Raw genomic sequence first — 27,228 nt, forward strand, 5'->3', positions numbered from 1 at the left:
CAACAAAGGAGACAGAAGACTTCCCTGGTGCCGCAGTGGTTAAGAATCCACCTGCCAGTGCAGGGGACACAGGTTCCAGCCCTGGTCTGGGAAGATCCCACATGCTGCAGAGCAACTAAGCCCGTGCGCCACAACTACTGAGCCTGCGCTCTAGAGCCTGCGAGCCACCACTACTGAGCCCACGTGCCACAACTACTGAAGCCCATGTGCCTAGAGCCTGTGCTCCGCAACAAGAGAAGCCACCACAATGAGACGCCCACACACCACAACGAAGAGTAGCCCTCGCTTGCTGCAACTAGAGAAAGCCTGCGTGCAGTGACGGAGACCCAATGTAGCCAAAAATAACTAATTAATTTTTAAAAAGGAGACAGAATTTCAGATGCTACAGATAAAGAAATGAGATTATTATACCCAATGTAAAAATGGGCAAGGATATGTATAGACATGTCTTCAAAGAAGATACACAAATGGCCAATATGTTTATAAAAAATCCAACATCATTGGCCTCCTGAAAATGCAAATCAAAGCCACAATGGATACACCACCCTCACAACAACTAGGATGGCTATAATGAAAATGACAAGATACAACTGTTGGTGGACATGTAAACTGGTACAGCTGCTTTGGAAAACAATCTGGCAGTTAAACATAGTTAAACATAGTTACCATATGACCCAGCAATTCCACTCCTATGTATATATATGCCCAAAATGAATGAACACACATGTTCATAAAAAAAGAAAAACCTGTACGTGAATATTCACAGCAGCCAAAAAGCAGAAAGCCAAATGTCCACCAAATGATGGACAAACAAAACGCTGTATATCATACAAGGGAATTTATTGAGCCACTAAAAGGAATCAAATACTGATACAGGCTACAACATGGACGAACCCTGAAAACACTGTGCTAAGTGAAAGACGCCAGACACAAGAGGTCACATATTGTACAATTCTACCTACAGGAAATGTGCAGAATGAACAAGTCCGCAGAGATGGAAAGCAGATTGGTGTTTGCAGGCCTGCGGGGCGAGGACAGTGGGCAGACTGCTAACAGGTGAGGCTTTCCTTGGGGGATGATGACATGTCCCGAAATTTGAAGAGTGGTGACAGCTGTAACACCTCTGTGAATACGCTGAAGCCTTCAAACACAGTTACACGTTAGTTTCACTCTGTGGCTCCCGGCAACAACCCAGGACACATGCGTTCCTCACAAATGCACAAAGGGACATGTAAGGACATGATCACGTCTGTCCACCTCCTTCCTTTCCAGGGACACTTACCTGCATGAACTGAAGCCATCTGCCTTGTTCTCCATTACATTCTAGGGCATTTTAATCCGTATTTACTTACATAAAGTAGTACGTGCTAGCTAAGAAAAGCAATGTCTCCCTTATCCCCACTCTCTGAAAATTCACTGTTTATCCAGGTCCATTTTCTGTTCACTTATAAATAGATACATGGCTTGGCGGCTTTTACAAAAATGGGGACACACCTCGCACAGACGCTTCACTTGAGTTTGTAACTCAACAATGTAGCGCTGACAAGACTCCAATGAGCAGCTCGTGTAGATTTTCCTCATTCCTCAAAAATTACAGCATGGATGCAGCACATTTTAACTACCCCTGTCTTCCACCAACTGACAGTTGTTCTTCCTTGCCGCCAGAGTCCTCTTTCTAAAGCGGTGTAGGCCTCACCCAACTCTTCACTGTTATGGAGTCAGTATAGCAGACATCGGCCTGGGCTCTAGCACCAAGCTGTCTGAGTTTGAAGCCCAGCCTTACCATGTACTAGCAATGTGGCTTTGGAGAAATTACATACTCTATCTCTCTTCACTGACCTAAACACTTTACAGATTCCTATGAGGCTCAGATGACCTGCTCCAGTAAGTGGTAACTGCGACACCTCCAGAACAGGGCCAGGCACAGAAGTGCTCAAATGTCTGCTTGCCATTATTACTAAACATCCTCATGAATTCTACACTCATTACTCAACCCCATTCATCATTCCTCAACTATACCTTGCCCTTGGCTACTTTAAAATTTTCTTTTGCTACAGCCCTCTGGTCCATAATGATTTATCCACCAGGAAGCCTTCTCTAGCTTCAACCTCGTCTGCCTTCTACGACCCTGCTTACTACCTAACGACTTAGCACTTGTACCTGTAATTTGTAAAACTGCCCTTCTCCACACCTGGAGTAAATTTCTTGAAGCCGGGGACAGCATTTTGACAAACTCTGTACCATCAAGTTTGCCAAGATGAGCTCAGCATTCATTCACTCAATCCATCAACTACCGTTTATGGAGCAGTGAGCCCGGGACTGCTCCGGGCAGGGAGAAGACGTAAACGAAGTGCCCTCCACTGATGGAGCTGACGTTCTACTGAAGGATATAAAGACGACCAACAAGTAACCATGCATGTAAAATGAAGTGAGGTGAGAAGAACGTGAAGCAAGGTAAGGGGGACAATGAGACTGGGGCAGAGAGGTCAGGAAAGTGCTCTGACAGGAGGCCTGAAGGTGTCAGAATGAACCACAGGCGATCGAGGAGGGCCACCCAGGCAGAGGGGTGCAAAGGCCCAGACGTGGAATGCGCTGGCTACGGCGGAGCGAGTCTTTGGAGCAAAGTGAGCGCAGTCAAGGAGTGGGAAAGCCACGTTTCTGTCAGTGTGTGATTTGGGGTTTGGAGTGTGCAGAGGCGGGACGTGACTGGTCTCAGCCACCAGCGCCGTGGCTGCCGGCGGTGGTGGTGGTGGGGGACACGAGACAGGAAGGAGGCAAGGGCGGCGGTGGGGGCGCAGGTAAGAGGAAAGGGAGACGGGTCGGGCGCAGCAGAGACGGGGACAAGCGGCTTATGGACGTGCTGTGAAGCCAGAACTGACAGGACCTGCTGGCTGATGGGGAGAAACACAGGGGTCAAGACAAGCACAAGGCTCTGGGACCGAGGCCAGTGGGTCTCCCGCTTCCCTGTGAGCAGAATCTCCAGGAGGGCACGTGAGACAGACTGCGGGGCTTTGCCGGGGCCGGTTCACCCCTGGCACAGGTGGGAGGGCCAAGTACAGACGCCCGATAGAGAGCAGTTAACTGATCAGGCGGCGGGAGGGTACAGCAGATCTCGTCTCATCACTTATCTTCTCGGTGAACCAGGAAGCCAGGGCGTGACCTGAGGCTGAGGAGTGAGGAGTGAGAGGTGAGGGGATGGCTGGGGTTTGAAAGAGGAGAAACTACTGCCGGCACAGTGGGAAAGTCAACAGATTAAGGAAATGTGACAGGATTTCAGGCGTCACTGAAGCCCCAACTTGAGCTCAATGGCCAACATTTAAAGTAAGGCCGTTTAGGGACTTCTCTGGTGGTTCAGTGGTAAAGAATCCGCCTTACAATGCAGGGCACAAGGGTTCGACCCCTGGTCAGGGAACTAAGAACTCACATGCCATGGAGCAACTAAGCCCATGCGCCACAACTACTGAGCCCGTGCGTCGCAACTACTGAGCCCGCATGCTGCAACTACTGAGCCCTTGCATGCTGGAGCCTGCGAGCCACAACTAGAGAGGGAAAACCTGCACTCCACAACTAGAGAAGAGCCCACACGCCACAACAAAAGATCCCACGTGCCGCAACTAAGACCTGATGCAGACAAAAATAAATAAAAATAATATATCTTAAAAAAAAATAAGGACTGTTTAACGATACTGCATTTCACATTTACCATCTATATGCACAGCAGAGTTGGATTTAACCAGGATTAAATCCAGACTTTAACTAGATGTGTACCATAGCAGAAGGGCCAAGAAATTTGAGATTTGAGGATCCATGCAAAGGAGTAATTGTAAGTGACTGTGTAAGGAAGCGAAAAAGAAGGAGGTGCTCTGGTATATATTCAGCAAACAATGAGGTGAATCAAAAAAGGAGATATGGATACAAGATTCTCAAGCTCTTCCACTTAAAACCTTGCAATAATTGCCACAGGCCTCTTCACCAAATCCAAACTCCTCAGACGGCCAGTCGACACCTTTCCAACCTACACAAATACTGGTCACTGCTATTCCAGCCACAGGGATAACCTGCACACCCCACGGTACCAAATCTTCCCAGGTCTTTCTAAAGGTTTCCAAGGGCTCTGCTGGAAGAAAGAAGTTGCTCCCCAGCCAGAAAGAATTAGTAATACAAGTTGTCAAAAGTGGGTCTTATCTTCAAACTCTTAGCAAGTCTGCAATTAAATCATCACTGAAGCTAGTGGCTGGGCTACAAACATAACTTTATTATAAGAAACTTCTGTGTAATAATATACATTCTAGTGGTACTTTACATGCTGGGATGTTTCCATGGTTTCTCTGGATACCCCTCTAACTAGTTCCACAAGAAAAATCAAGCCAGCAATTCTCTTCCTAGTATCATCTCTTATCTTTCATTCTTTTCTTTTACTCCACCCCTAGTAATTAAAAATATTTTTCATTTAGTATTAACAATAATCAGTCGTGTCTGTAGACCAAACCTTTATTAAGAAATCTGCAACTTCTTACAAATCCTAACCATACCCTGGTATGTATCTCATTTCTTTTTGCTTTATTAAAATTAGTTAAAAACAAACAAACAAGAATTCCTTCAACAACGAGAAATGAGGTCTGCAGCTGCTGAACCTGTTTTCAAGAGGAGGAGGTACAGGTTTATTACCCCACCGAGGGAGGTTCAGTCACACTCCCTGGAGAATGCTGTGCTCCAGGTCAGGTATCTCTCCTCCACGCCAGCGTAAACAGAGTGCTGGCCAGCTGTCAGGGACAAAATGGAAAAAGTTCACTCAAGCACCTTCACCTAGAATTAAGGCCACAGCTTGTTCTTAGGAGCACAGGGGCTTAGGTAATCATCTAAAAACAAAGTCTGTGAGAACAATTCCTTCAGGAAAAGCAGGAACACTTGTTTTTCCATTTCAGCATAAATATTAAAACGCTGTCATTTAAAAAGCCACAGAAATATTCTTTCCTTTCCCAAATTTCTTTTGAAATTTTCTCTTTACTAATTCACTAATTCTCTGAGGCTAATATTATGATCCTTCCCATGAATGCAAATAGCTCAAAGCAGCTAGTATATTACAAATTAGCAAGGGTCAAAAGGGAATTCCTTGGCAGTCCAGGGGTTAGGACTCTGCACTTTCACTGCCAAGGGAGCAGGTTCAAACCCTGGTCGGGGAACTAAGATCCTGTAAGCCGTGCGATGAGGCCCCCCCGCCCCCCCAAAAGAGACATAAAGAGTAGATGAACAAGAGAAAAGTTTTTAAAAAAAAAAACAAACTGAAGAATGAAATGAAGTTACGTAACACATCCTCCACATGCCTGTGTCCTAGTATCTTTACTACCACAGCAAATGTCAACTGAGCAAGACAAAATTCTCACCACGATTTCATGTGACTCAAGTAAAAGGTAATTTATATGAAGAGAGGAGGAGAAATTTCTATGTTCTTGAGAAGGGGGAGCTGAGGAAGAATACCATACCTAAATTCACACGGTTCAACATCTAGAAAAGATCTGACAAGTCACATTTTATGCATGAGACAGACGCACATGGAGAGAGGGGTTTCCCCACCACAGAAGCATCTTCAAATTCTATCCCTTACATAGAAGCATCTCACAGGCAAGCATTCGCAACAATCCTGGAAGCAAGGTATAACTGACAGTGTGGTATAACGTGTATTAAAATATAAGAGGCGTGTGGGGCTAAAGGGATTAAATGTCATTAGCGCAAGGTGATTTTATTCTTGCAAATCATATAAGTCCTATGTACCAAAGATATAAAATAAATTAACGCAATGTGATACTATTTTCAAACCCGATACTCAAAGCCTAACATACAAAAAATCATGGTGTTTCCAAGCAATTAACGATGATTTACAAGTGAAGGGTCTGTTCTGACCAAGGCAGTTAAAGCATCATGGTTCAAACAATGACTACCCCACCATCAGAGCATGCTGCATTCACGTGGGACAACCATCTTCCCACTTTGCTCAGTTCGCAGCTGTGAGTACACATGGAAGCAAACGGGGTCAAAGCTGAGGATGAGTCTGCTCGTGTCTGTAAAGCCAGAGTCATTCCCACAAAACCCTTCTTCAGCCTAAAACCCCAAAGCACCACAGCCCCCAACTCCCCACCCCTGTCATCTATCTTCCTGTCTGGCAAGATGGAAAGATGAAACACATGACATCAGGACACATGAAAGTTATTAAGCAAGGTTACTAATCAAAATATTTTTTAGCATATCAACCAAGTAAATATGTAAAAATCTAGTAATTAAGAGAAACTTCCATAATTAAGATTTAGCTAATTGTTTTATCCTACAAAATAAGCTGTGTCCCTGCCCTCCATTCAGGAGATACTTCAGTTTTATAACCCTGACATGTTCACACGGCACCTTTACATCTTAGACAATCTTAACAATAAACAATGACCCAAGTGTTATAACTAATAACATTTTCTGGGTCAACGCTTTAATTAAAAAGCTCTCCCCTTGGGCTTCCCTGGTGGCGCAGTGGTTGAGAGTCCGCCTGCCGATGCAGGGGACACGGGTTCATGCCCTGGTCCGGGAAGATCCCACATGCCGCGGAGTGGCTGGGCCCGTGAGCCATGGCCGCTGAGCCTGCGCGTCCAGAGCCTGTGCTCCGCAACGGGAGAGGCCAAAACAATGAGAGGCCCGCGTACCGCAAAAAAAAAAAAAAAAAAAAAAAAAAAAAAAAGCTCTTCCCTTAAAAAATTATTTGAATTATACTGATATTACAATATTTGTATATTGGTTGCTTTTTAACATATTGAGATATACATAACAGGACAAATAAAGTTTGTTTTTTCTCTGTAAATTCATTTAGAAGTATATCTATGATTACCCTATCAACATCAGAAGGTTAGATTATACTTAGGGATGGGTAAATGCCTTAGAAGTGTTTTTACCATCAAAAGAAATAATGATCTTAACATTATTTTCGTATGTATTTTCGTGTGTGAAGTGTGAAGGTGACTAACTTTGCTGTTTCTATAAGTTTCTCTGTCTATAAAAACGCAGTTGAAACATAGTCAACTTAATTCAAGATGTTAAAATTAATTATGTTAAGTTAGCCAAAGCACTGAAGTGAATCGCATGATCCTAGCATTCTAGGCTGATGGCTCCCTCGGATCAAAAGGATAGTAAATAACCAAGTAAGGTGCTTCTGGGGTATATTAGGTCCCTAATCAAGAATGTGTGATCACTGACCCTTTAGGCAGAATAAAATGCAGAGTATAAACAGATTGGTGATAGTTCACTTAATTTATGTTGAGCCACCTGTAAATTCTTCATACCTCTGGAAATAACGTGTATATCCATCTTGAAAATACCAGTAGCAACAAGTATTCCTAATATTTGCTATGAAATCCTGGAGCATAGGAACTTGTATAAAGTAGACAAGTTTGACTCTACACCATCCAGGCTTAGCCCTTTTCTCCCCCCACCCTTGCTGCCATCTTGCCCCATCACCCTTCCAACCCAGTTTCTACCATCAGGAATTTACAAATAAACTATTTTATAACAAGGTTTTCAAACAAAGAAAAACCGTGATGTGATTCTCCCATCACTTAAATGTAACAGTATCGATTAACTTAAATTCTAAGTATGGAAATGACCACTTTCCATATAAACGGGAAGAGCTTTACTCTGACAATCCTTCCATATTTCCCAAAGTTGAGATTCTGGTAAGACACATGTGTGGCACTGTATCAGCAGTTTGACCTTCAGGCTTCAAGATTAATGTTAAAGTGAGACAAGTCAAACTTTAGGACTTTCTAAGAGACCAGAAAGCTGTGTTGTTATTATGCCTCTTTTACAGAAATAGTAAGATCTTAATCATATTCATACCCACGAAATCTTTTCTTGAATGGCATAAATCGGAGTTTCTGTGCTTAAAATGTTATGGTTCAAATTCCTTTAAGAAAGAAATCACCAGCGACAACACTTGACAATTAGCATCTGAGCTATGTAAAGTCTAAAATAATTATGAGGGGTACCATTAGTGGCCATTTGTAAGCACACTGTGATGATGGACTTGCAGAGGTAGGGAGCTGGACTATTTAAGATGTGTATCTGCTCATATTTAGATGCATTAAAGAATAATTATTACTGTGAGAAATTCAGATTGAAACCTGCCTATAAATTTCATCCCCTAAATATTACTTACTTCTGCTTACTTACGTCTTCTACTGACAAGTTGTAATGTATCTGCCACCAAGAGCCCAGTAATAAGGCCCTCTGAAACTTGACCTTTGTCTGGCAGAGACGTGTAAGACTGACCTCTGAGGTGCGCAGGACGGTAAACAGCTTACGTTGTCTATAAGGAAGCTTCATTATCTTGAAGTATTATGAATTCTCAGACTATAAAACACCTTCAAAGGACTATATATATAGTTTAAAAGCCTGAAAATTTTGTAAAAATTTTTCAAACTCTAAAAAGACAAAAGAACTGGTTCCCTTACATCATTTCCCATTACACCAGAAATATACTTCCTCCAGTTAATCTGCCCTATGAATTAAACCAAAGAGCTTGGACAATTACATTGGACAATTACATTCTGAAGTTCATAAAGGACCAAAAATAGTAACCTATGCAAAAGGTGAGAGTGATTACGTATTACAAGTGATATGGTTTTGGCTTCAGAATTTTATTTTAGAGGTTGTACGAGGCCAGATTACGAGGCTGTTTGCAAACCTGGGAAATCTATCAGACGCATGAGATAAATGAGAAAAGTGAAAGACAAAAGTAAATACATGTTCCATCTTGTACAACCATTCAGTAGCAATATAACCATTCAGTTCACCACTGCTTATTCAGTTCATCATGCAGAAGTAACCATTCAGACTCCTCTCTCCATATGAGTCACATTCCTATGATTTCTAGATCTTCTGCTATTTTTAAAATACTAGTGTTTATTAAAAAGTAAGTTCTTAATTTAAAATTACATTAATTAAAATTATAGAATCTTAGGCACTTAACTGAAATTAAGGCCTGAGTCACTTCAGAAATATTAAAAATAGTGTATCAGAGCAGTTTTATAAAAATATCACCAGAGGCCGATGCATCAGGCCTCGACATGCTTCCTTCTGTGTGTGATTTCAGCGTCTGATTCTGCTAACCTCGATCTATTGGCACGGCATGGGGTGGGGGTGATAACGGGCAGCTTGTTCATAAACACAAACCTTCTCCTGAGACTTCTTCCGAGTGATGTGTTAACATGTTAAAATCACGAAAAACCTTTCCAAAATTATGATATACATACCCTTTGCAACACAGAAATATTTGTCATCATCACTGATGGCATATAGCGTCTTCAGATCCCTTTCCCTTTCAGAGAAGAATTCAATTACAAACAACACTACCCAACGAGTGATTCAGTATAAAATAACTTCTCCCAAATTTGCCTAATGTGATCGATCCTCTATAAGCGCTAGAAAATGTACACCATCAACTTGCACAACAGAGTCCCAAGGCCTGAGAGGCTCAACACTCATATGTCAGTCATGGCTGCAGGGCCAGGAAAATGAGCATCCTGCTGGACTCCTACATTCTTCACACTGTGCTCATGGACAAGGTCAGGGTAGTTTCTGTGTGCAGGCTGGGGTGCGGACAAGGCCCTTGTGTCCCACTGGCTTTCACCACGTTGACAGCGTCACCGGCAGCCGGGAGCCTGGATGGTTGGGTGGGAGGGGAGCACAGTTAGTGAGATGCAGGAAGAGGTGTGAGAGGTAAAAAAGAAGCAGGCTGTGTGACCAGCATGCACTGCTGCTACAAGGACGCCCCGGCGCAGTGAGACGCTCAAGAACGACAAAGGGGAAAATCCACAAAGTCACGCGCCAATACGGAGACACGAATAAGCCATCAGAGTCAGTTAGGTGAGTGAAATAAAGAGGGACTCTCACAGAGAGCAAGACGCTCTGCATCTGTCCCTGATGTTGCTATAAAAATCAAAGGCAGAAATGCTGTCTGAGGTTCTAAAGACAAGAAAAAATACTTATTATCTACTTAATTCAAGTATTTGAAAGGACAATTCTACATTAGGACAAAGCCAGATATAGAAAATGGCAATTGTGAAAAGTTATTTCCCTGATCAACTGACTTCACAGAACTGAAATCCAGGAAACAAAATTCAGAAAGAGCATTAAAAAAAATCTCCCCTCACAGCAGAGGCCATGTAATTTGACATCAATGTTTCCAATTAACAATGGAGAAACATTGTTCCTTCCCTAATGCATGAAATTCAACAGGTACAGATAATGTGATGAGATTAAGCTCCTCCAGGAGAGTTTGGTGAGCATCTTAGATACCTTTTCTCACAGCTTTAAACAGGCCTATTGAAGTAAGAGAGGGACACATGCACACAAGCAGTTTCTGGTTAGAAATCATCAGAGTCCTCCAGTAGAAAGAAAACATTTGCCTAGGTTTTGTGACGTGACAAAAAGGGCAGCACATATTTAAGATAACTACAAAGGGAAAAAACATCACCCCAATTATAAAAATGTCTAAGAATAGACATTCTCTTCAACCAAAACATGAATCTTCACCTTTTTTCCTTAAGGAAACTGAAAATAAATTAGCTAAAAGGTTTTCAGAACAAACTTGGAAGCTTCTTTTTTTTTTACAATAAAAGTATCATCTTTCCTTCAACTGAAATACAAGCTATTCATCAGATCTAACCCATAAAACTCACAACCTTCAATATAGGGTCTCTGAAAATTTAGAAAGTTAAATTAGGTTTATGCTCTCCCCTACATATGCAAGCTTTTCCAAATACTATTCAGTTTTTGTTTATAAATAGTTTATAGATTTAAAATACATTAATTCTCAAAAGATAGCTTAAATATTGGATAATTCTAGGTTACTGACATACCAAATCATTCACTGAAATAATGGTGTCATTTAGAAGATGGCAAGAAAAAGCTAAAGAACCGAACAGGGAGTAGGTTTAGACTAAACTGGTTAAAAGTTATCTGCCAGAAATAGAATTGTCCACTATTCTGCCCAACTGTCCAAACCTAGGGAGCATTTCCAAATTTTATTAATGTACCACTTTCTAAAGGAGGACTGTTATAATTCATGTGAAAGTATTAGTAAGAATCAAACCATGCAGAAACAAAGGCTGAAACGCAGAATGCATGTTAGGTTAAGGCTGGGGAACCCGTCAGCTCCGAGACAGGCCAGCTCCGTACTCAGTCCCATGCCTGCTGCCACACACTGAGGCTGCCTGGGCCTGAGGGTCACCATTTTGCTCCATTTCCACAAAGGAGGCCTCAGTACAATGACATAAAGAAGGACATACAGCTCCAAATTTTTCATTTTTCTTGAAATTCAATACTCTTAGATTCAGCATTCTCTCTTTATATAGGCTGCATCAAAGGAACTGAGTAATGCCTAAATATGTACCAATTAAAACTGGAAAACTAAAAAGATTTAGTGTCATAATACAGATGCAAACAAAACGAGACTCTCATTCCATATTAATCTAAGAGGTAAGCACATATTAAATGAGCTCTTTTTTAGTTGAAGTTTCAGCTCTATGTCTCCTTGCCAATAAGACTTGGTGGTAACATTACTGGAGCTGCGTCTTCAGTAGAAACTGAAAACACTGTTCTTAATGGCTTAAAAAAATAAAGACTAAAATGTGACATTCAGAAGCCTCACTGCTTATACTTTAAGCGTGTGCCCACATGCACACACACACACACACACACACACACTACCCCCACCACACTCTCAAGGAGAAAGGGCAAAAAGAGGATAATGGAAAACAGGAGGGGAGGGAAGAGAGAGGATAACGGAAAACGGGGGTGCGAGGAAAAAAAGAGGATAACGGAAAATAGGGGGGGGAGGGAAAAAAGAGGAAAACGGGGGGGGGGTGGGAGGAAAAAAGAGGATAACGGAAAACCCGGGGTGGGGGAGGGAAAAAAGCGGATAACGGAAAACGGGGGTGCGAGGAAAAAAAGAGGATAATGGAAAACCCGGGGTGGGGGCGGCGGTGGGAGGGGGAAAAAGAGGATAACGGAAAACACGGTGGGGGGAGGGAAAAAAGAGGATAACGGAAAACAAGGTGGGGAATCCCCTCCATCTTAGAAACTCATCAAGTTATTTGGAACTGAAGTAAAAATATGCCCAATCATCAAAAGCAAAGCACCTTGCAGTTAGTTAAGCCAAAATAATAGTGAAAAACAATTACATAGCAAAGACTGAAAATAATCACCAACCACTGTTGACCCACCACCATGAAGGAAGAGCTGGTTGCACAGAAAGCTGACCCAAACCTTGAGATCACCACAGAAACTCATTAGATTTCAGGTACTACACAAACTAAGAGCAAGAGAAAAAGAAAAAAATCCTATGAATTATCAAAGTTCATTTCATAAACAGACACAAAACTTGAACAGATGATGCAACCGACATGACCATTCAATCAAATAATTCCCCAGCAGCCCCCAAGCCACATACATTTGGGAAACGATGAACCCCACTGATTAACCCCAATAAGCCACAAAGTATCCATATTTGTGCACTATTAGTCTAAAAAAAGACCCTGGGAATCTAAACAAATGAAGTATCTTCTCTGTCATTAGATTATTTCTCCCCACCCCCACAGTGGAGTATTTCCTGCTTTGTTTCATTGGACTATAATCACGTTTCTGTTTTGGCTTTATCTTCAGTCTTTAATGAAGAAGACACACCCAAAGCAGTAGCATCGTGTAACAAATACATTGCCCTTAGGGGTCTGGGAAAAGGCCTTACCGACTAGCACTGAAGTCCTTTCCAACAGAGAAGCGCCACCACTCCCAGCTCATGCTAACCAGAGTCGGGGGGGGGGCTGTCTGATGTGCCTCATTTAGACGACTGTCTCCTTGCTTCACCCACAGGCTTACTTATCCCAACGTGACAGCTCCATAACGTGCTTCTTTTCAGCTTACAAATATGAATAATTTGCTTTCGATCATATTTAAAGTACTCTACAGCCGGGGATTCAAAACGCCCTTAGGCAAGCAGTGTTTAATTTTGGCTCAATGAGTGAACAAACCATTTCTTGTCATGCTGGTCTGCTCCGGGACTCCTTGGAAGATTCTCAACTTGCACGAGCAAAGGACCAGAGGGAACGGAAGGAATCACAGGCACAGTGGATCTCACACCCCAAGCCTTTGGACACAAATTATAAAAATCATCTATTCTGCCTAGATAAAAGATCTCTTCACCACTAAATGGAACATTAAAATGGAATACTATCTACATAGTGAACAGATATAATAGTAAAGAGAGCAAAAAACAAATGCTTGAATGTTATATACCATCCTTGGGGTAGATAATAATCTAACTGAATATCAGTATTTTATTTATTTTACAGGGACAGAAAATGTTTCATTATAACATTATACCTGTTCTATGGTAACATCTTAGAATAAAATAACAGGTCACACATTACTGAGCTATTTTACAGATAAGAAAACGAAAATGCACAGAACTTTCCCGAGATTATACCACTAAGAAAATTCAACTAATAATACTATTGTTTGTCATAATTAACTACACTGTTCCAGTGCTTTAGAAGCTCAATATTGTCTTACCTGTCGGGAGCCATTACTCTGAGCTGAAACATTACTGTGAACACTGTAATGGGGGAAAAAAATAAAGAAAAAATTACCGTGGGTACCTAAAACTAAGAATGTAAGATGTCCAGAAAACATCTGCTTTTACAGGCAAATACTTGCTTTTCTGCTCATTTGCTATTTCCATATACCTATATTCTACCTGTGCTTTAGATATATACTTCACTACTAATCTTGTTTATTCATTGGACAACATCTGTCAAAGACAACAAAATAAAACCAACAGCACAAATGATCCCTTAAATTCAAGGCATTCGGCACAAACACCCACATAACCTTACCCATCACTTCTTTTATATATCCCTACCCTCTCAAGATTTTCTGGTGTCAGCAGTAGCTTAGCATTTTATAACTCAAAAGGCCTTAGTATAAACTTAAAGTTAGAAACTTCTCTGCATACTCTTCTCCTCCAAATGATTTAAAAGATGTTTTAAAATTTTTAGTTTAGGCTGCACTCATTCCTCCCCCACTCCCGCAAAAAAGCACTTTAAAAACTCAGCATATAATGCAACAAAATAAATAGAAACAAACCTCAGAACAACTAAAAAAAAGAACAAATATTCAATGAAATAAGAACTGAAAGATGAGATACTAAAACACAGAATAAGGCAAATAAAAGAGTTTACTGACTTCAGACCTTCTAACATAAGCATAACTAGTATCCTGAGGTAAGAAATTCAACTAAGGTAACTGAAAATATATTCAATGTTATAAAAAAATTCCTTGACAGTGAGAAAATAATCTACAGATTTAGCAAGAACACTGTGTTCCAGGGAGATGAGATACAGAATTAAATGCATTCAATTCCTTATTGTTATATTACTGACTTCCAACGATAAGGAGAGAATACTTCAGGTACCCTAAGGAGATTTACAAGCACATCACTGCCAGCATCAGGTTGGCACAGAATTCTCCATGGCAACACTCAAAGAACACTATACCCAGACAAGACGTCACTCTAGTAAAAGGAAATGGGCAAAGCTTCACAAACACAAAACAGACTGTGAATACAGGATCCAGGAGCCTTTCTTAGGGGAGTGAGAACAAAACAAAAGTATCTGATGATGAAAGACAACCAATTAAGAAAGAACTCAAGAATTAAGAGGCCTTGCTAAAAGGCTGGGTGAGAAGGAGTGACCCGTTCTACACACCCCCATTTTTTATTAACCACATCTCTGTTACAAGTTAAGTCACCAGAATTTGCACCTCCACTACCTGGGTTCTAATTCAAACCGCGCCACTAGCTCTGCTCTCTGAACCGCAGTTTCCTCACTCACATGGGACTCGCATTAGGGGATCGAATAAATGTTAGCAAAGCACAAAGAACAATGACAAATAAAACTAACCAACGACGAAATCTTTAAAAACACATCTTGTTTAGTGTAGCTCTGTTGCCAAGGCTGGTGTAAAGAATATACCTATCCGGCACAATTTCTTTTACTAACCTTGTTGTTCTTCCCAGGATACACTGCTCTGTATTAAGTAACTCATAACCCCACATTAATGAAACCTCCTCCAACCTGCTTTGTACAGAAATTAGACTCATTATGCTATGGCCCCAGGGGTTACGCTCTGAAGCGTCTCCTTGAACTGGGAATAAGTCCAGTAGGTGATAAGCAGAAGATGAAGAATAACATGAGAAAAAAGCGCTGATGGTAAGTGATGATCACCGGATTCTAGCTCCCTGTTCTAAAACAATTTGAAACGCAGGAAGCACTATTTTCTCATAATTACACTTATTCTTTCACTTCCACTAATATGAAGGGAACAAATACTTCCGTTACTGACCAGTCCAAGCTTCCCTTTTGAAGGACTGTCTGCAATAACGGACCCATTTTGCTCTTGCCCCCTCTATGCATCATCTCCTCCACCATTTCTTTTCCTCTCTCTTCTGTCTTCAAGACTGCCCACTAAGCCTGTACAAGAAGTACTAGTAAGTGAAAAGTGAACTGTCCTTTAAAATGTCACCTCTTTCTAAGATACTCTTGTTAGTCAAGACTCACAGGGAGTAGTTAGAAAGAAATGAAAGAGTACAAGGAAAACTAACATCAGCCAATTTAAAAACCTGTTATTCAAGTAAGCACAGTACAAAGTCAAGAAGCTTTTTAGGTCAAATAGTTGTGCTTTTTCTAACAGTACCGTTTGCCATGGTTCACTGGAGCAAAACTGTTCATGTGAACAGAACTCTGAGGGCAGGAGTGCAAGGGCATTCCTGCCAGTGCAAGCTCAGGTTCTCTCAAGCAATGTTAGGGGCAGGGCTCAATAACCGTCAGGAGAGTGGGTCCCCCTGTGAACGTCATTCCTAAAAATTATTCTAACTAAAAAATAATAAAGGATCATTGCTTAAATACTCCATTTTTGCTGTGCTTTAAAGAGCCAAAAAGCATCACTCAAGAAGACACAATAAAATTTACTTATTAAAGTTAAAGTAATCTCAATGCTAGGAGATTATATAGTCAGTCATACTCACTCTTTGGTCAGAAATCTGTATTTCAAAAAAATTTAAAGGAGGACAAACTTTTGCAAATAAAAGCCTTAATTTTTCAACTACGTATCATCGCTTGAATGCTTTGTTTACATTTCTGCTAACTTCATCAGGGAATCTTCTTCACTTTAAGCTCTAACATTCTGTCCCAGCCTCCTTTTCAGGAAAACAAGACATAATTCATTAAACAAACAAATAAAATACTTTAAAATATACAGAACCCCTCTAACATTTCTCCACCATTCTTCTTAAAAGCACAGTTTAAAAATTAACTCCAAGAAAAATTATAGTGTATAGCCCAGAAAAGGCAGAAAGTTTTGTTTTTTGCCTAATTAAAAATTCACGGAACTTCCCCCGTGACACAGGAAGAATCCACCTGCCAATGCAGGGGATGTGGGTTCAAGCCCTGGTCCAGGAAGATCCCACATGCCGCGGTGCAAAGAAGCCCGTGCGCCACAACTACTGAGCCTGCGTTCTAGAGCCCGCGAGCCATGACTACTGAGCCTGCGCATCACAACTGCTGAAGCCCGAGCGCATAGAGCCCATGCTCTGCAACAAGAGAAGCCACCGCAGTGAGAAGCCCATGCACCACAATGAACAGTAGCCCCAACTCGCCGCAACTAGAGAAAGCCCGCACGCAGCAACGAAGACCCAATGCAGCCAAAAATAAACAAATAAATAAGTAAATTTAAAAATAAAATAAAAATAAAAATTCACGATGGACAGAATCCCTCACACTTCCTCTCTCCTCTACCCACTTATTTATTTTTAACAGCTTCCTGACCGCTAAAGGGACTTCAGGGGAATCCTTACTCAAAAAGCAGAGTGATTTTGTGATTAAGTCACTAATCACAGCCTGGCTTTAAGGGCTCTCTAAGTGGAAAAAAACCCAAAACTGAATAGGACACCTCCAGCTGAGGCTCACCCTACTCAGTACCCAAAACAAACGACTTCTCCTTTTGAAGAAGCTCTAGTTATACTGACACATCTCCATATAGGAGTGTAGACACTGTTTTAACAAAAACTAGATTTGTGAGTATGTCTTGAATCTCACAGTTTACCAGGCATTCCAGGAGGCTCTGGTACAACAGTGGTTGAGAAGCATTACGTGAAACTCCACACTGTGATATACACTATTAATACTGATTCATCAGAAGGAGGACTTGGACAACAGTGACTGCAGGACAACAGCAGACCCTCTCCCCAGCAAAACAAACATGTGGCTGCTGAAAATTATTCTTCAAAAAAATCATTAAAAGGCATACATCAAGTGGAGAAACATTTATTTAAGAAAATCTGGTAACTTTTAAAAAATCTGATCTAAAAAAACAAAACAAAAAAGTTACTAGAGAATGAGAGGAACATTTTTTTGTGATAAAATAATTATAAACAATACATGCACCTAACAAAAAGCCCCCAATACATGAAGCACAAAGAACTGAAGGAAGAAACAGACAACCGAACAACAATAATTGGAGACTTCAATAGTCCACACTAAATAATGGAGAGAACTAAGTCAAGACCCGTGATGAAACAGAAGTGAACAACAGTAAAAACCAAGCAGACCTAACAGACATTCATAGGACATGACACTCAACAGCAGAACAGACATTCTTCTCAATTGCACATGGAACATTTTCCAAGATGAACTACATGCTGGGACATAAAAGAGGCCTCAATAACTGTAAAGGGATCAAAGTCATGTGAAGTACATTCTCTAACCACAATGGAATAAATTACAACAAACAAAAAAAAGGGGAGAGGGGAAAATTTAAGCTACAAACGTCGAAATTAAGCAACACACTCCCAAGGAGCCAACGGGTCAAAGAAGAAATCACAAGAGAAATTAGAAAATAATTTGGGATGAATAAAAATGAAAATACAATATACTAAAACTTATGAAATATCATTAAAGTGGTGCTTGGAGAGAAATTAATAGCTATAAATGTTATATTAAAAAAGAATACAGGGCTTCCCTGGTGGCGCAGCGGTTGAGAGTCCGCCTGCCGATGCAGGGGACGCGGGTTCGTGCCCTGGTCCGGGAAGATCCCACATGCCGCGGAGCGGCTGGGCCCGTGAGCCATGGCCGCTGAGCCTGCGCCTCTGGAGCCTGTGCTCCGCAAAGGGAGGGGCCACAGCAGTGAGAGGCCCGCGTACCACACACACAAAAAAAAGGAATACAGATCTCATATACTAATAAACCAATCTTCCACCTAACGACACTAGAAAAAGAAAACTAAACCTAAAGCAAGCAGAAGGAGTGAAATAATATACCAGAGAGAAAATTAATAAAATAGAAAATAGAGGAACAGATAAAATTGATGAAACCAAAAGCTGGTTCTTTGAAAAGGCCAACAAAACTGAAAAACCTTTACCTAGACTGACCAAGTGAAAAAGAAACTCAAATTACTAAAATCAGAAATGAATGAGGGGACATCACCACAAAGCTTATAGAAGTAAGGAGGAAAAGAGAATAATATGAACAACTGTATGCCACAAATTAGATAACTTAGATAAAATGGACAAACTCTGGAGAGACACAAACTCCCAAACTGACTCAAGATAGAAAATGAAATATGAATAGATCTACAACAAGACACTGAACTGGAAATTTTAAAACTTGCCACAAATGAAGTCCAGGCAAGATGGCTTTAATGGTGAATTCTACCATACATTTAAAGAATTCTTTACAAAACCTTCCCCCAAAATAGAGAGAAACATTTCCCAACTCATTCTGTGAAGCCAGAATTACCCTGATACCAAAACCAGATGAAGACAGTACAAGAAAACTAGAGACCAGTGTCTTTGATGAATACAGACACACAAATCCACAACAAACCTAGTGAACCAAATCCAGCCACATGTAATATAAAGAAAGACTGTACACCATGACCAAGTGGGATTTCTCCCAGGAATAAAATGAACTGCTTGTGTACAAATCAACCTTTGTTCTCTGAGCTTCCTGCGTGCAAGGGCTACAGTTTATTCATCTTTATATCCTCAGTCACAGGCCAATAACAAACGTACAATATGTCATTCTCATTATGAATAGCACAGCCACCCAAGCCCACACTTTTTCTTTAAGCTGCTTTATTTCTCTTTCTGTCCATTTTACCCAGCATTATGATGTGTTTATCTGCTCCCTGCTAGATCCACCGTGCTCAGGGGCAAGTGAACACTGTGACAGACCTTCAACAGACATTGGTTCAATTAACGATGCAACTACAGAAACACTAAAACATTCGGTTTTCAATTCCTAAGTTGCAAGACATTACCCACCTGAGTTCTTCAGGTTTTCCTGTACTTGCCGACAGAAGAAAACAGAAAACATCCCATTAGATTTCCTCCAACATGGTAAACCGCTTTACTATTCACAAAAGTAAATCTTGACTCGTTGCTTTGTAAGCTGTTTCCCAACTACAGATTTAAAAATCTTCACTTCACGAAGTGTTCTATGGCTCACGCCATTCAAGTAAATAATGACAATGATCTCCAATTTTTAAGGCAGGCAATAAAATGAGCATACGTTTAAAAAAACAGAACCATCTGCAAGCCTTTAGAGTGAGCTGACAGTGAAAAATCATCAGTGGAGTCTAGGCGGTAACTAAGGGTTTTAAACAAATTGAAATGGTTTCATTTATAGCTACACATTATTTAATTTATAGATACATCAAAAATTATAGCTATAAATCAGTTTTTTAAAAAACTGATACTGCCAACATCAGGTCACGGAAGTTGTTTTTGGATAACTGGTGATGACTCTGACATTGGACATACTTAAAATTCAATCTGTATTTTAATACAAACTCAGATTTGAAACCAAACACAATTTTCAGCTTACTGGTCAAAGTAAACCATTCTCTGTATTACATAATTAAAGTAACAAACAGCAAGTAACATTTATGAATTTGGAAATGTCTATGTACCATGTACACTGATGATTAATATAAAAACTGCACTTAACAGAACCTTTAATATTATTATAATACATACAAAATAAAAAATTTATTCATCATATACAAATGTTTTAAAATATATCTGCGGGGATTTAACAGATTATTATGAATGAGATCTGGAAGTCAAAAACGGAGGGAAAATGTTGCTCTAGAGAAGAACTAAAATAGTAAGAACAAAAACTGAACACAAACTCAGCACAGTGTCAGAACTGGGGTTAGCATAAAGTCTGATCTCAGCAACAGTATAGGCAGTTTTCCCCCGTGTATTCTTAAAAACTGATTATGCTAGAACCAAATTCAGTAAAGAAGAGTACTTTAGTTGTCTGGAAAAGACTAAGAGGACCGAGGCAGCCTCCTCTCCAGACAACAATACCAGCACAGGATGCACTGCCAGGAAGAATAGTCCTTTGAAACAGGGCTGCACTTCACCTTGCATTTGCAGAGTTCGTCGAGAATACCGTTTGCTGGGCCTCCTTTCAAAGGATGTTGATCTTCTTGCTTTATTGGTTTTTGTGGTCTGATACTCAGTTTTCCCACTAAAATAAATGAGGCATATTAACAGGAATAAGAGAATTTGAGGCCTACAGTAGTCAGATACACAAAAATGAGAGAAAGTCTACACTGAGGTTCTCCTCAAGAGAACCATCCTGAACTTCCTTCCTGAATGACCTATGAAAAACAGTGTTGACGTCTCTCTTTACCACACCATTCTTTCACTCTTTAGGCTTGTGTGAAAGATGCAACACAAATTATATTGTTTTTTCTTAATCATGCACATCACCTAAAAACATAATAAATTTGAAATATCTGTCGTTTTATGGAACTCCCTTCTCTTTCCCATCCACACTCCTCAATGCAAGATGTACAATTAACTCAAGATTTTCAGTTACTTTTTCTAACTGTGATATACTTTTCAGATCACTTTTCCAGAAATATTAAAACTATTGTCCTACTCACCTTCATTTCCATTTAAATTCTGCTAAGAAAACACCTCCCCACTTTTAATGTAAGTAGAATAGAAGCTCTCTTGCATGAACCCCACACACAGTGAAGATGCCACATTACTAATATCATCCATTCCTTCTTTAAATTACACTGACGATTCTTGTGACATGCCGAAAACTCACCATCAATAAGCTACTCTGAGGTAAACCAAAACATTTCTAACTTATGACCAACAAACAAGGAGTCTGTAAGAACAATGGAACGTCAGGTTTATAAGGACCAGAAATGTCATCCAGATTAATTTCCCAGTACTGCATCATACTCTTTTTCTACATGGTATCCAGCTGTTGGATGGAGACCCCTTAAAACTCTTGTTATGTGGATTTAAACTGGGGATTAATACATAAAGCAAACATCAATGTCCATCAACAGGTGAATGGATAAAGAAGATGTGGTATATATATATATATATATATATACACACACACACACACACACACACACACACACACACACACACACACACAATGGCATATTACTCAGCCATAAAAAAGAATGAAATAATGCCATTTGCAGCAACATGGATGGAGCTGGTGGGTATTATGTAAGTGAAGTAAGTCAGACAGAGAATGACAAGTACTGTATGATATCGCTTACATGTGGAATCTAAACAATAAAATAAACTAGTGAATATAACAAAAAAGAAAAAGAGTCACACATACAGAGAACAAAAAAGTGGTTACTAGTGGGGAGGGGCACAATGCGGTAGAGGATTAAGAGGTACAAACTATTATGTATAAAATAAGTAAGCTTAACCAACATTTTATATAACTATAAATGGAATATAACATTCAAAAATTATAAATCACTATGCTGTACACCTAAAACTTACATGATATTGTAAATCAACTATACCTCAATAAAAAAAACTTTTTTAACTGGAAAAATTGTTAATTACTCCTTAAAAAAAAAGAATAAAGGAAGAAACAAAAACATCAGGAGGGATATGAAATCCATTACACCATTACAATATTCTCCTGTCTATTCAGGAAATTACAAACAATAACAATATGTACCACTTTTTCTTTTATTTTGGCCAATGGAAAACACTGGCAAACCACTTCACCTCTCTGTGCCCTAGTTTCCACATCTGTAAATTGAGAAGCTGGGCTAAATTTTCTGGCCCCTATGAAATAATGAAAGGCAGAGCAAGCAGCTATAAACATTCACCTGTATCTAAACCGCGACCCTAATCGAATAAATCCCGATCGGTGAGAACGCTTCTGGACAGGGCCTCGGAGGCGGAAGAAGGCGTGATGCTCCACAGCACACTTCCATAAATGTTTGCACGCTTTGGGGTGATCCAGTCTGAAGACAAACGTATGCTCCTGTTCTTTGCCCTGAGAAAGAAACGCATGTTAACAGAGGTAATTATTAGCTCCAATGGTCCTGTCCCCTCGCATTCAGCTATGAATACAAGCACAGCAAGAGCAAGAATCAAATAATAAAGCATCTAGTTTGCTCCCTGAGACTCTGACACTCTTTAGAGCTACTACATAAAACGGCAGAGTTAAAATCAAGCTGCCCATTTTCTCAGCCAATATAAAATTATTCCTATTTTCTCTCTACTTACATGATCTCATTTCTCAGAGACATAAAATGAGCCTCTATCTGCCATACTTCAGGATAAATGTATAATATAATTTAAAGGTTCATATAAGATCTGGCAACATACGTAACAGCCTTAAAAGTGGCCACATTCTTTATTATAGTAACCATACTCACAGGAATCTAATTACACTAGTTAACATTCATAGACACTCTTCTAAGAATTTCACATGAATTGCTTCAATGAGTAGATACTATCACTATCTCCGTTTCACAGATAAGAAAACTGAGGCTCAAGAAATTAAGCCCAATGTCACAAAGCTACTAAGAGAGGAAACCAGAAGTTGAACCTAACCATTGGTCCAGAGCCTACCTTTGTAACCACTAAGCTATCCTGCATCTCTAGGGGAAAAGACTTTCTCAACACCAAAATTTACACCCAAAGATTTTCTTCACAGTCTCAGTTATAATAGTAAAAACTGGCAGAAAACCCTAAATGTCCAAAACATGAGAAATGTAATAAAGTAAACAATGATATTATTTACAAACTATACAGAGAGGTAAATGAATAAAAGATGAATGAACCAATGCAGTATTGTTTATTCATACTGCAGAATACTATACATGGGTTAAAGTGAATGAACTAGGTCTACCTGTTTAGGCAAAATAAGCAAGCTGCAAAAATAACCCCCACCCTAATACATATGTATATTATATATAATATATATGTAGATTTATAAAACATTCTACCACGTTTCATGATGTGGTTATATTTACAACAGGTTAGAAAACATGAGAATGATACCCTGCGAGAATGAGGAAGAAAGAGAGAAGCTATGGCTCAGACCTTAGCTGTATCAAACAGAACTTCTTGAATGAGACAAACAGCACACGACCCAACAGAAAAATCAACAACAGGCTTAAACACGCACTTCATTAGAAAGACTATCCAAACATCCAATAAATATATAAATAAGTGTTAAACTGAAGCAGTCGTCAGAGGAATGCAAACTAAAGCCACAAAATGATTCTACTACCAGAATGGGTAAAATGAGAATGAGAACTCCAAACACAAGGCAAAGAATAAACGGAACTCTCAGACACTCCGGGTGGGAGTGCAGCTGAGTGTGTAGACAGGCTGGCAAACAGCGTGGCGGCCTCCACAACAGCCAAACACACGCACATGCCAGGGCTCAGGGCAGCACTCTTCTTACTAGCCAAAAGTTAACAGCAACTCAAATGTCCATCAACAGCAGGATGGATAATACTAGTGTATTCACAAAACTGAATACTATGTAACAGCAGGGATGCGCCAACTATAACCACCTGCTGCAGCAGGGGTGAAAGCTCACAGCTACAGCCCTGAAATAATACAGAAGCAAGACACAAAGAGAACAGTCAGCCAGGTTTCATTTACATAAAGTCCAAAATATAAGCAAAAACTAACCTCTGGTCTTAAAGCCAGGCCAGGAGAGTGGTTGCCCTTGGGGAACTGTGCCTGTGGGGCGGAGCACAGGAGGAATTTAATTCTGCTGCGACTCTGTCCCCTCGCCCTGGTGCTGGCCACACAAGTGTACAGAAGAATCCAACACAAGCTGTGCGTTTATTTTTACACTTATCTGAATGAATGGCATACTTCAATGAAATTTACCAACAAAAACTACACATAGAAAAAACACGAGAAAATAGATAACCTCAAAACAGGGAAAACCCTTCTATGACACAAAACCCAGAAGCCATGAAAGATTAATAAATTCACCTATTTAAAATTTCTTAAAGTGCATGACAAAACCCACAATAAGCACTGTTGAAAGAAAAACAACTATTAGATAAAATATTTATAATGTCTGTGACAAAGGGCAAGACCTATAAGAAAAAAGCCAATAACCCAAAAGAAAAATGGGCAAAGGAATAGACAGTTTAGAAACAAGGAACTCAAGTAACTCAAATGTATGAAGAGATGTTCAATATCACTCATAATAACAGAAATAACATGTAAACCTACAATGAAATTCCATTTTTTACCTTTCAGATACAAATGTGTTTAACTCCTTCTCAGGAAACAGGCCTGTGCACTAAAAACTATGCAAGCTGGTAGGACCTCTCTATATCCAGGACAAATGCACATAACCATTCCACCCCACAAACCCCCTTCTAGGAAATTATCCTACAGTTACCTGCCAGTGTACAAATTAATTATGTATAGTGAATAAAAGAGTGAATGTCAATTAATTGAGAACTGATTAAATAAATTAGAGTACACCATACACTAGAATACTATGCATTTTAGTTTGCTTTTTTGAGAATGAAGAACAACTTTAGGTACTGACGTAGAAAACATTCCAAGTTAGAACATAAAGTTTAAAAAGGATAAGTAGAGAACCCTGTATATAAGTATGGCAACCTCTGCATAAAAAAGAATTGAGGGGGACTTCCCTGGTGATGCTCCTGCTAATGCAGGGGACATGGGTTTGAGCCCTGGTCCAGGAAGATCCCACATGCTGTGGAGCAACTAAGCCCGTGCACCACGACTACTGAGCCTGCGTGTCTGGAGCCTGTGCTCTGCAACAAGAGAAGCCACCGCAATGAGAAGCCCGAGTACCACAATGAAGAGTAGCCCCCGCTCACCGCAAATAGAGAAAGCCCACGCGCAGCAACAAAGACCAAATGCAGCCAAAAATAAATAAATTAAATAAATAAATTTTAAAAAAAAGAATTGATACACACATTTGCTTATACGTATCCTCAAAAAGATATCCAAGAAGCTAATACCATATTAGATCAAATCTAAAATGCTATCAATTGTGAGATGCACAAGTATTTTATGACCCAGTAAGAACAGGTACCACCCATTAAATTATGACCATATTTTCTTATCACACAGAACTGTATTTTATTCTTCTTGAACGGTTCCTTTAGATTTACATACGAATATCATTTAATCGCATCTGTGCTTACATAAAAAGGAAAATATTTGCAAAATAGATTGCTTTTAGATGTGAAATCTGCCTCTTCTGAATCATTTTCAACTCGTTTGTTGATAACATAATGATCATCTGTGCCATCAAGAGATTTCTTTTTAAAATGCTCTCTTATTGTCTCTGATTTTCTTCCAACCTGTGTGATAGGGCAATCCTTTGCGTGCATCTCAGTAATATAACTTAAAACGTTCAAAAAACTTGTAACTGCTTCATCTAATTTTCAGGATCTTCTTTTCTTAGCTTCTGCTAAGTGGCACTACTCACACTTCACTGTGCAAACAAATCTTTTTAACATTTCCCCTATTTCCTTTTATTTGTATCCATCTATACGTATATTTCAAATGTATTACTTTGCATGCAGTAAAATTACTTTTTTAAAATTTACTCACCATTCTGTGGGTTTTGAAAATGCAGAGGATCATGCAACCACCACCAAAATCAGGATACAGAATAGTTCTCTCACCCCCCCAAATTCCCCGTGCTGGTCCTTTGTAGTGAAGCATCTTCACACCGCCAGTCTCAAAGGATCAGTGAGCTATTCTCTATTCCTACAGGTTTGCCTTTCCTAGAGTGTCATATAAATGGAACCATACAGTCATCATCTCTTGAGTTGGGCTTCATTTTTTATTATAAATTTATTTCATTTATTTATTTTTGGCTGCGTTGGGTCTTTGTTGCTGTGTGTGGACTTTCTCTAGTTGCAGCGAGCGGCGGCTACTCTTCCTTGTGGTGCACGGGCTTCTCTCATTGCAGTGGCTTCTCTTGTTGGCAGAGCACCGGCTCTAGGCAGGCAGGCTTCAATAGTTGTGGCACACAGGCTCAGCAGTTGTGGCTCGCAGGCTCTAGAGCACAGGCTCAGTAGTTGTGGCGCATGGGCTTAGTTGCTCCGCGGCATGTGGGGTCTTCCCGGACCAGTGTCCCCTGCATTGGCAGGTGGATTCTGAACCACTGTGCCACCAGGGAAGCCCCGGCGGGGGGATTCTTAACCACCGGGTCACAAGGGAAGTCCTGAGTCGGGCTTCTTACACTTAGTATAATTCATCTGAGATGCATTCGTATTGTTATGAGTTTATCAATTAGGAACTAGATTTAACTGAAAAAAAGATAATCCTTAGTACAGAAGGCTTTCTTAAAGAATTTATTAGGTAGATCTTTTTGATTAATCTTTTTGATCAGGGACTAAAGCCATTTAAATATAAATTTTTATATATTTGAGATATATTGTCAACAAAGGAACAAGAGAAGTCTTTTATTTAATCTTTAACCTTAAAGACAGAAATCTATAGTTTTAGGATGGTATGACCTAAAGCAGGAAATTACTTAATTAAGTTATTAATTACACTAAGTTTCTGTTCTATGGCTCTATAAAACAACATGTGTTCCCCCTTTTAGAGCCTTAAGTTACCATATAACACAGTCACTGTTAACTATGTAATACAATATAATTCCTACCTGATCATCATCTTCTACAACCACCAAGGTTAGTTTATTCTTCTTAAAATCCAATCTGGTTATCTTGGGCCTATAACAATATGAGAGTAACAGCCGGATTTCAATAAATGTTCTCTGAATTTCAAAACTTTGTTGTTACTTCAAGCATATTAATCAT

At 39.9% G+C, this 27,228-nt stretch overlaps 1 protein-coding gene across 12 annotated transcripts in view; it reads right to left on the reverse strand.

Moving 5' to 3' along the window:
* Nucleotides 1-27,228, reverse strand: part of EPB41L5 (erythrocyte membrane protein band 4.1 like 5) — a 145,923-nt gene that overhangs the window by 70,713 nt on the left and 47,982 nt on the right. For 8 of the 12 annotated variants that reach the window (XM_019932326.3, XM_019932324.3, XM_073807872.1 and 5 more), the window contains 7 exons: nucleotides 27,072-27,141; nucleotides 24,086-24,136; nucleotides 22,261-22,430; nucleotides 20,515-20,621; nucleotides 19,409-19,427; nucleotides 13,603-13,645; nucleotides 13,062-13,177 (listed from right to left, as the gene is read on the reverse strand). In XM_019932326.3, the coding sequence (XP_019787885.1) occupies nucleotides 13,062-13,177; nucleotides 13,603-13,645; nucleotides 19,409-19,427; nucleotides 20,515-20,621; nucleotides 22,261-22,430; nucleotides 24,086-24,136; nucleotides 27,072-27,141 (576 nt within the window). The remainder of the gene's footprint in view (nucleotides 1-13,061; nucleotides 13,178-13,602; nucleotides 13,646-19,408; nucleotides 19,428-20,514; nucleotides 20,622-22,260; nucleotides 22,431-24,085; nucleotides 24,137-27,071; nucleotides 27,142-27,228) is intronic. The other 4 variants (XM_019932330.3, XM_019932327.3, XM_073807871.1 and 1 more) reach the window with 2 other exon arrangements.

The sequence above is a fragment of the Tursiops truncatus genome, chromosome 7 (assembly GCF_011762595.2).
Source record: "Tursiops truncatus isolate mTurTru1 chromosome 7, mTurTru1.mat.Y, whole genome shotgun sequence".
In the NCBI taxonomy this organism is placed as follows: domain Eukaryota; kingdom Metazoa; phylum Chordata; class Mammalia; order Artiodactyla; family Delphinidae; genus Tursiops; species Tursiops truncatus.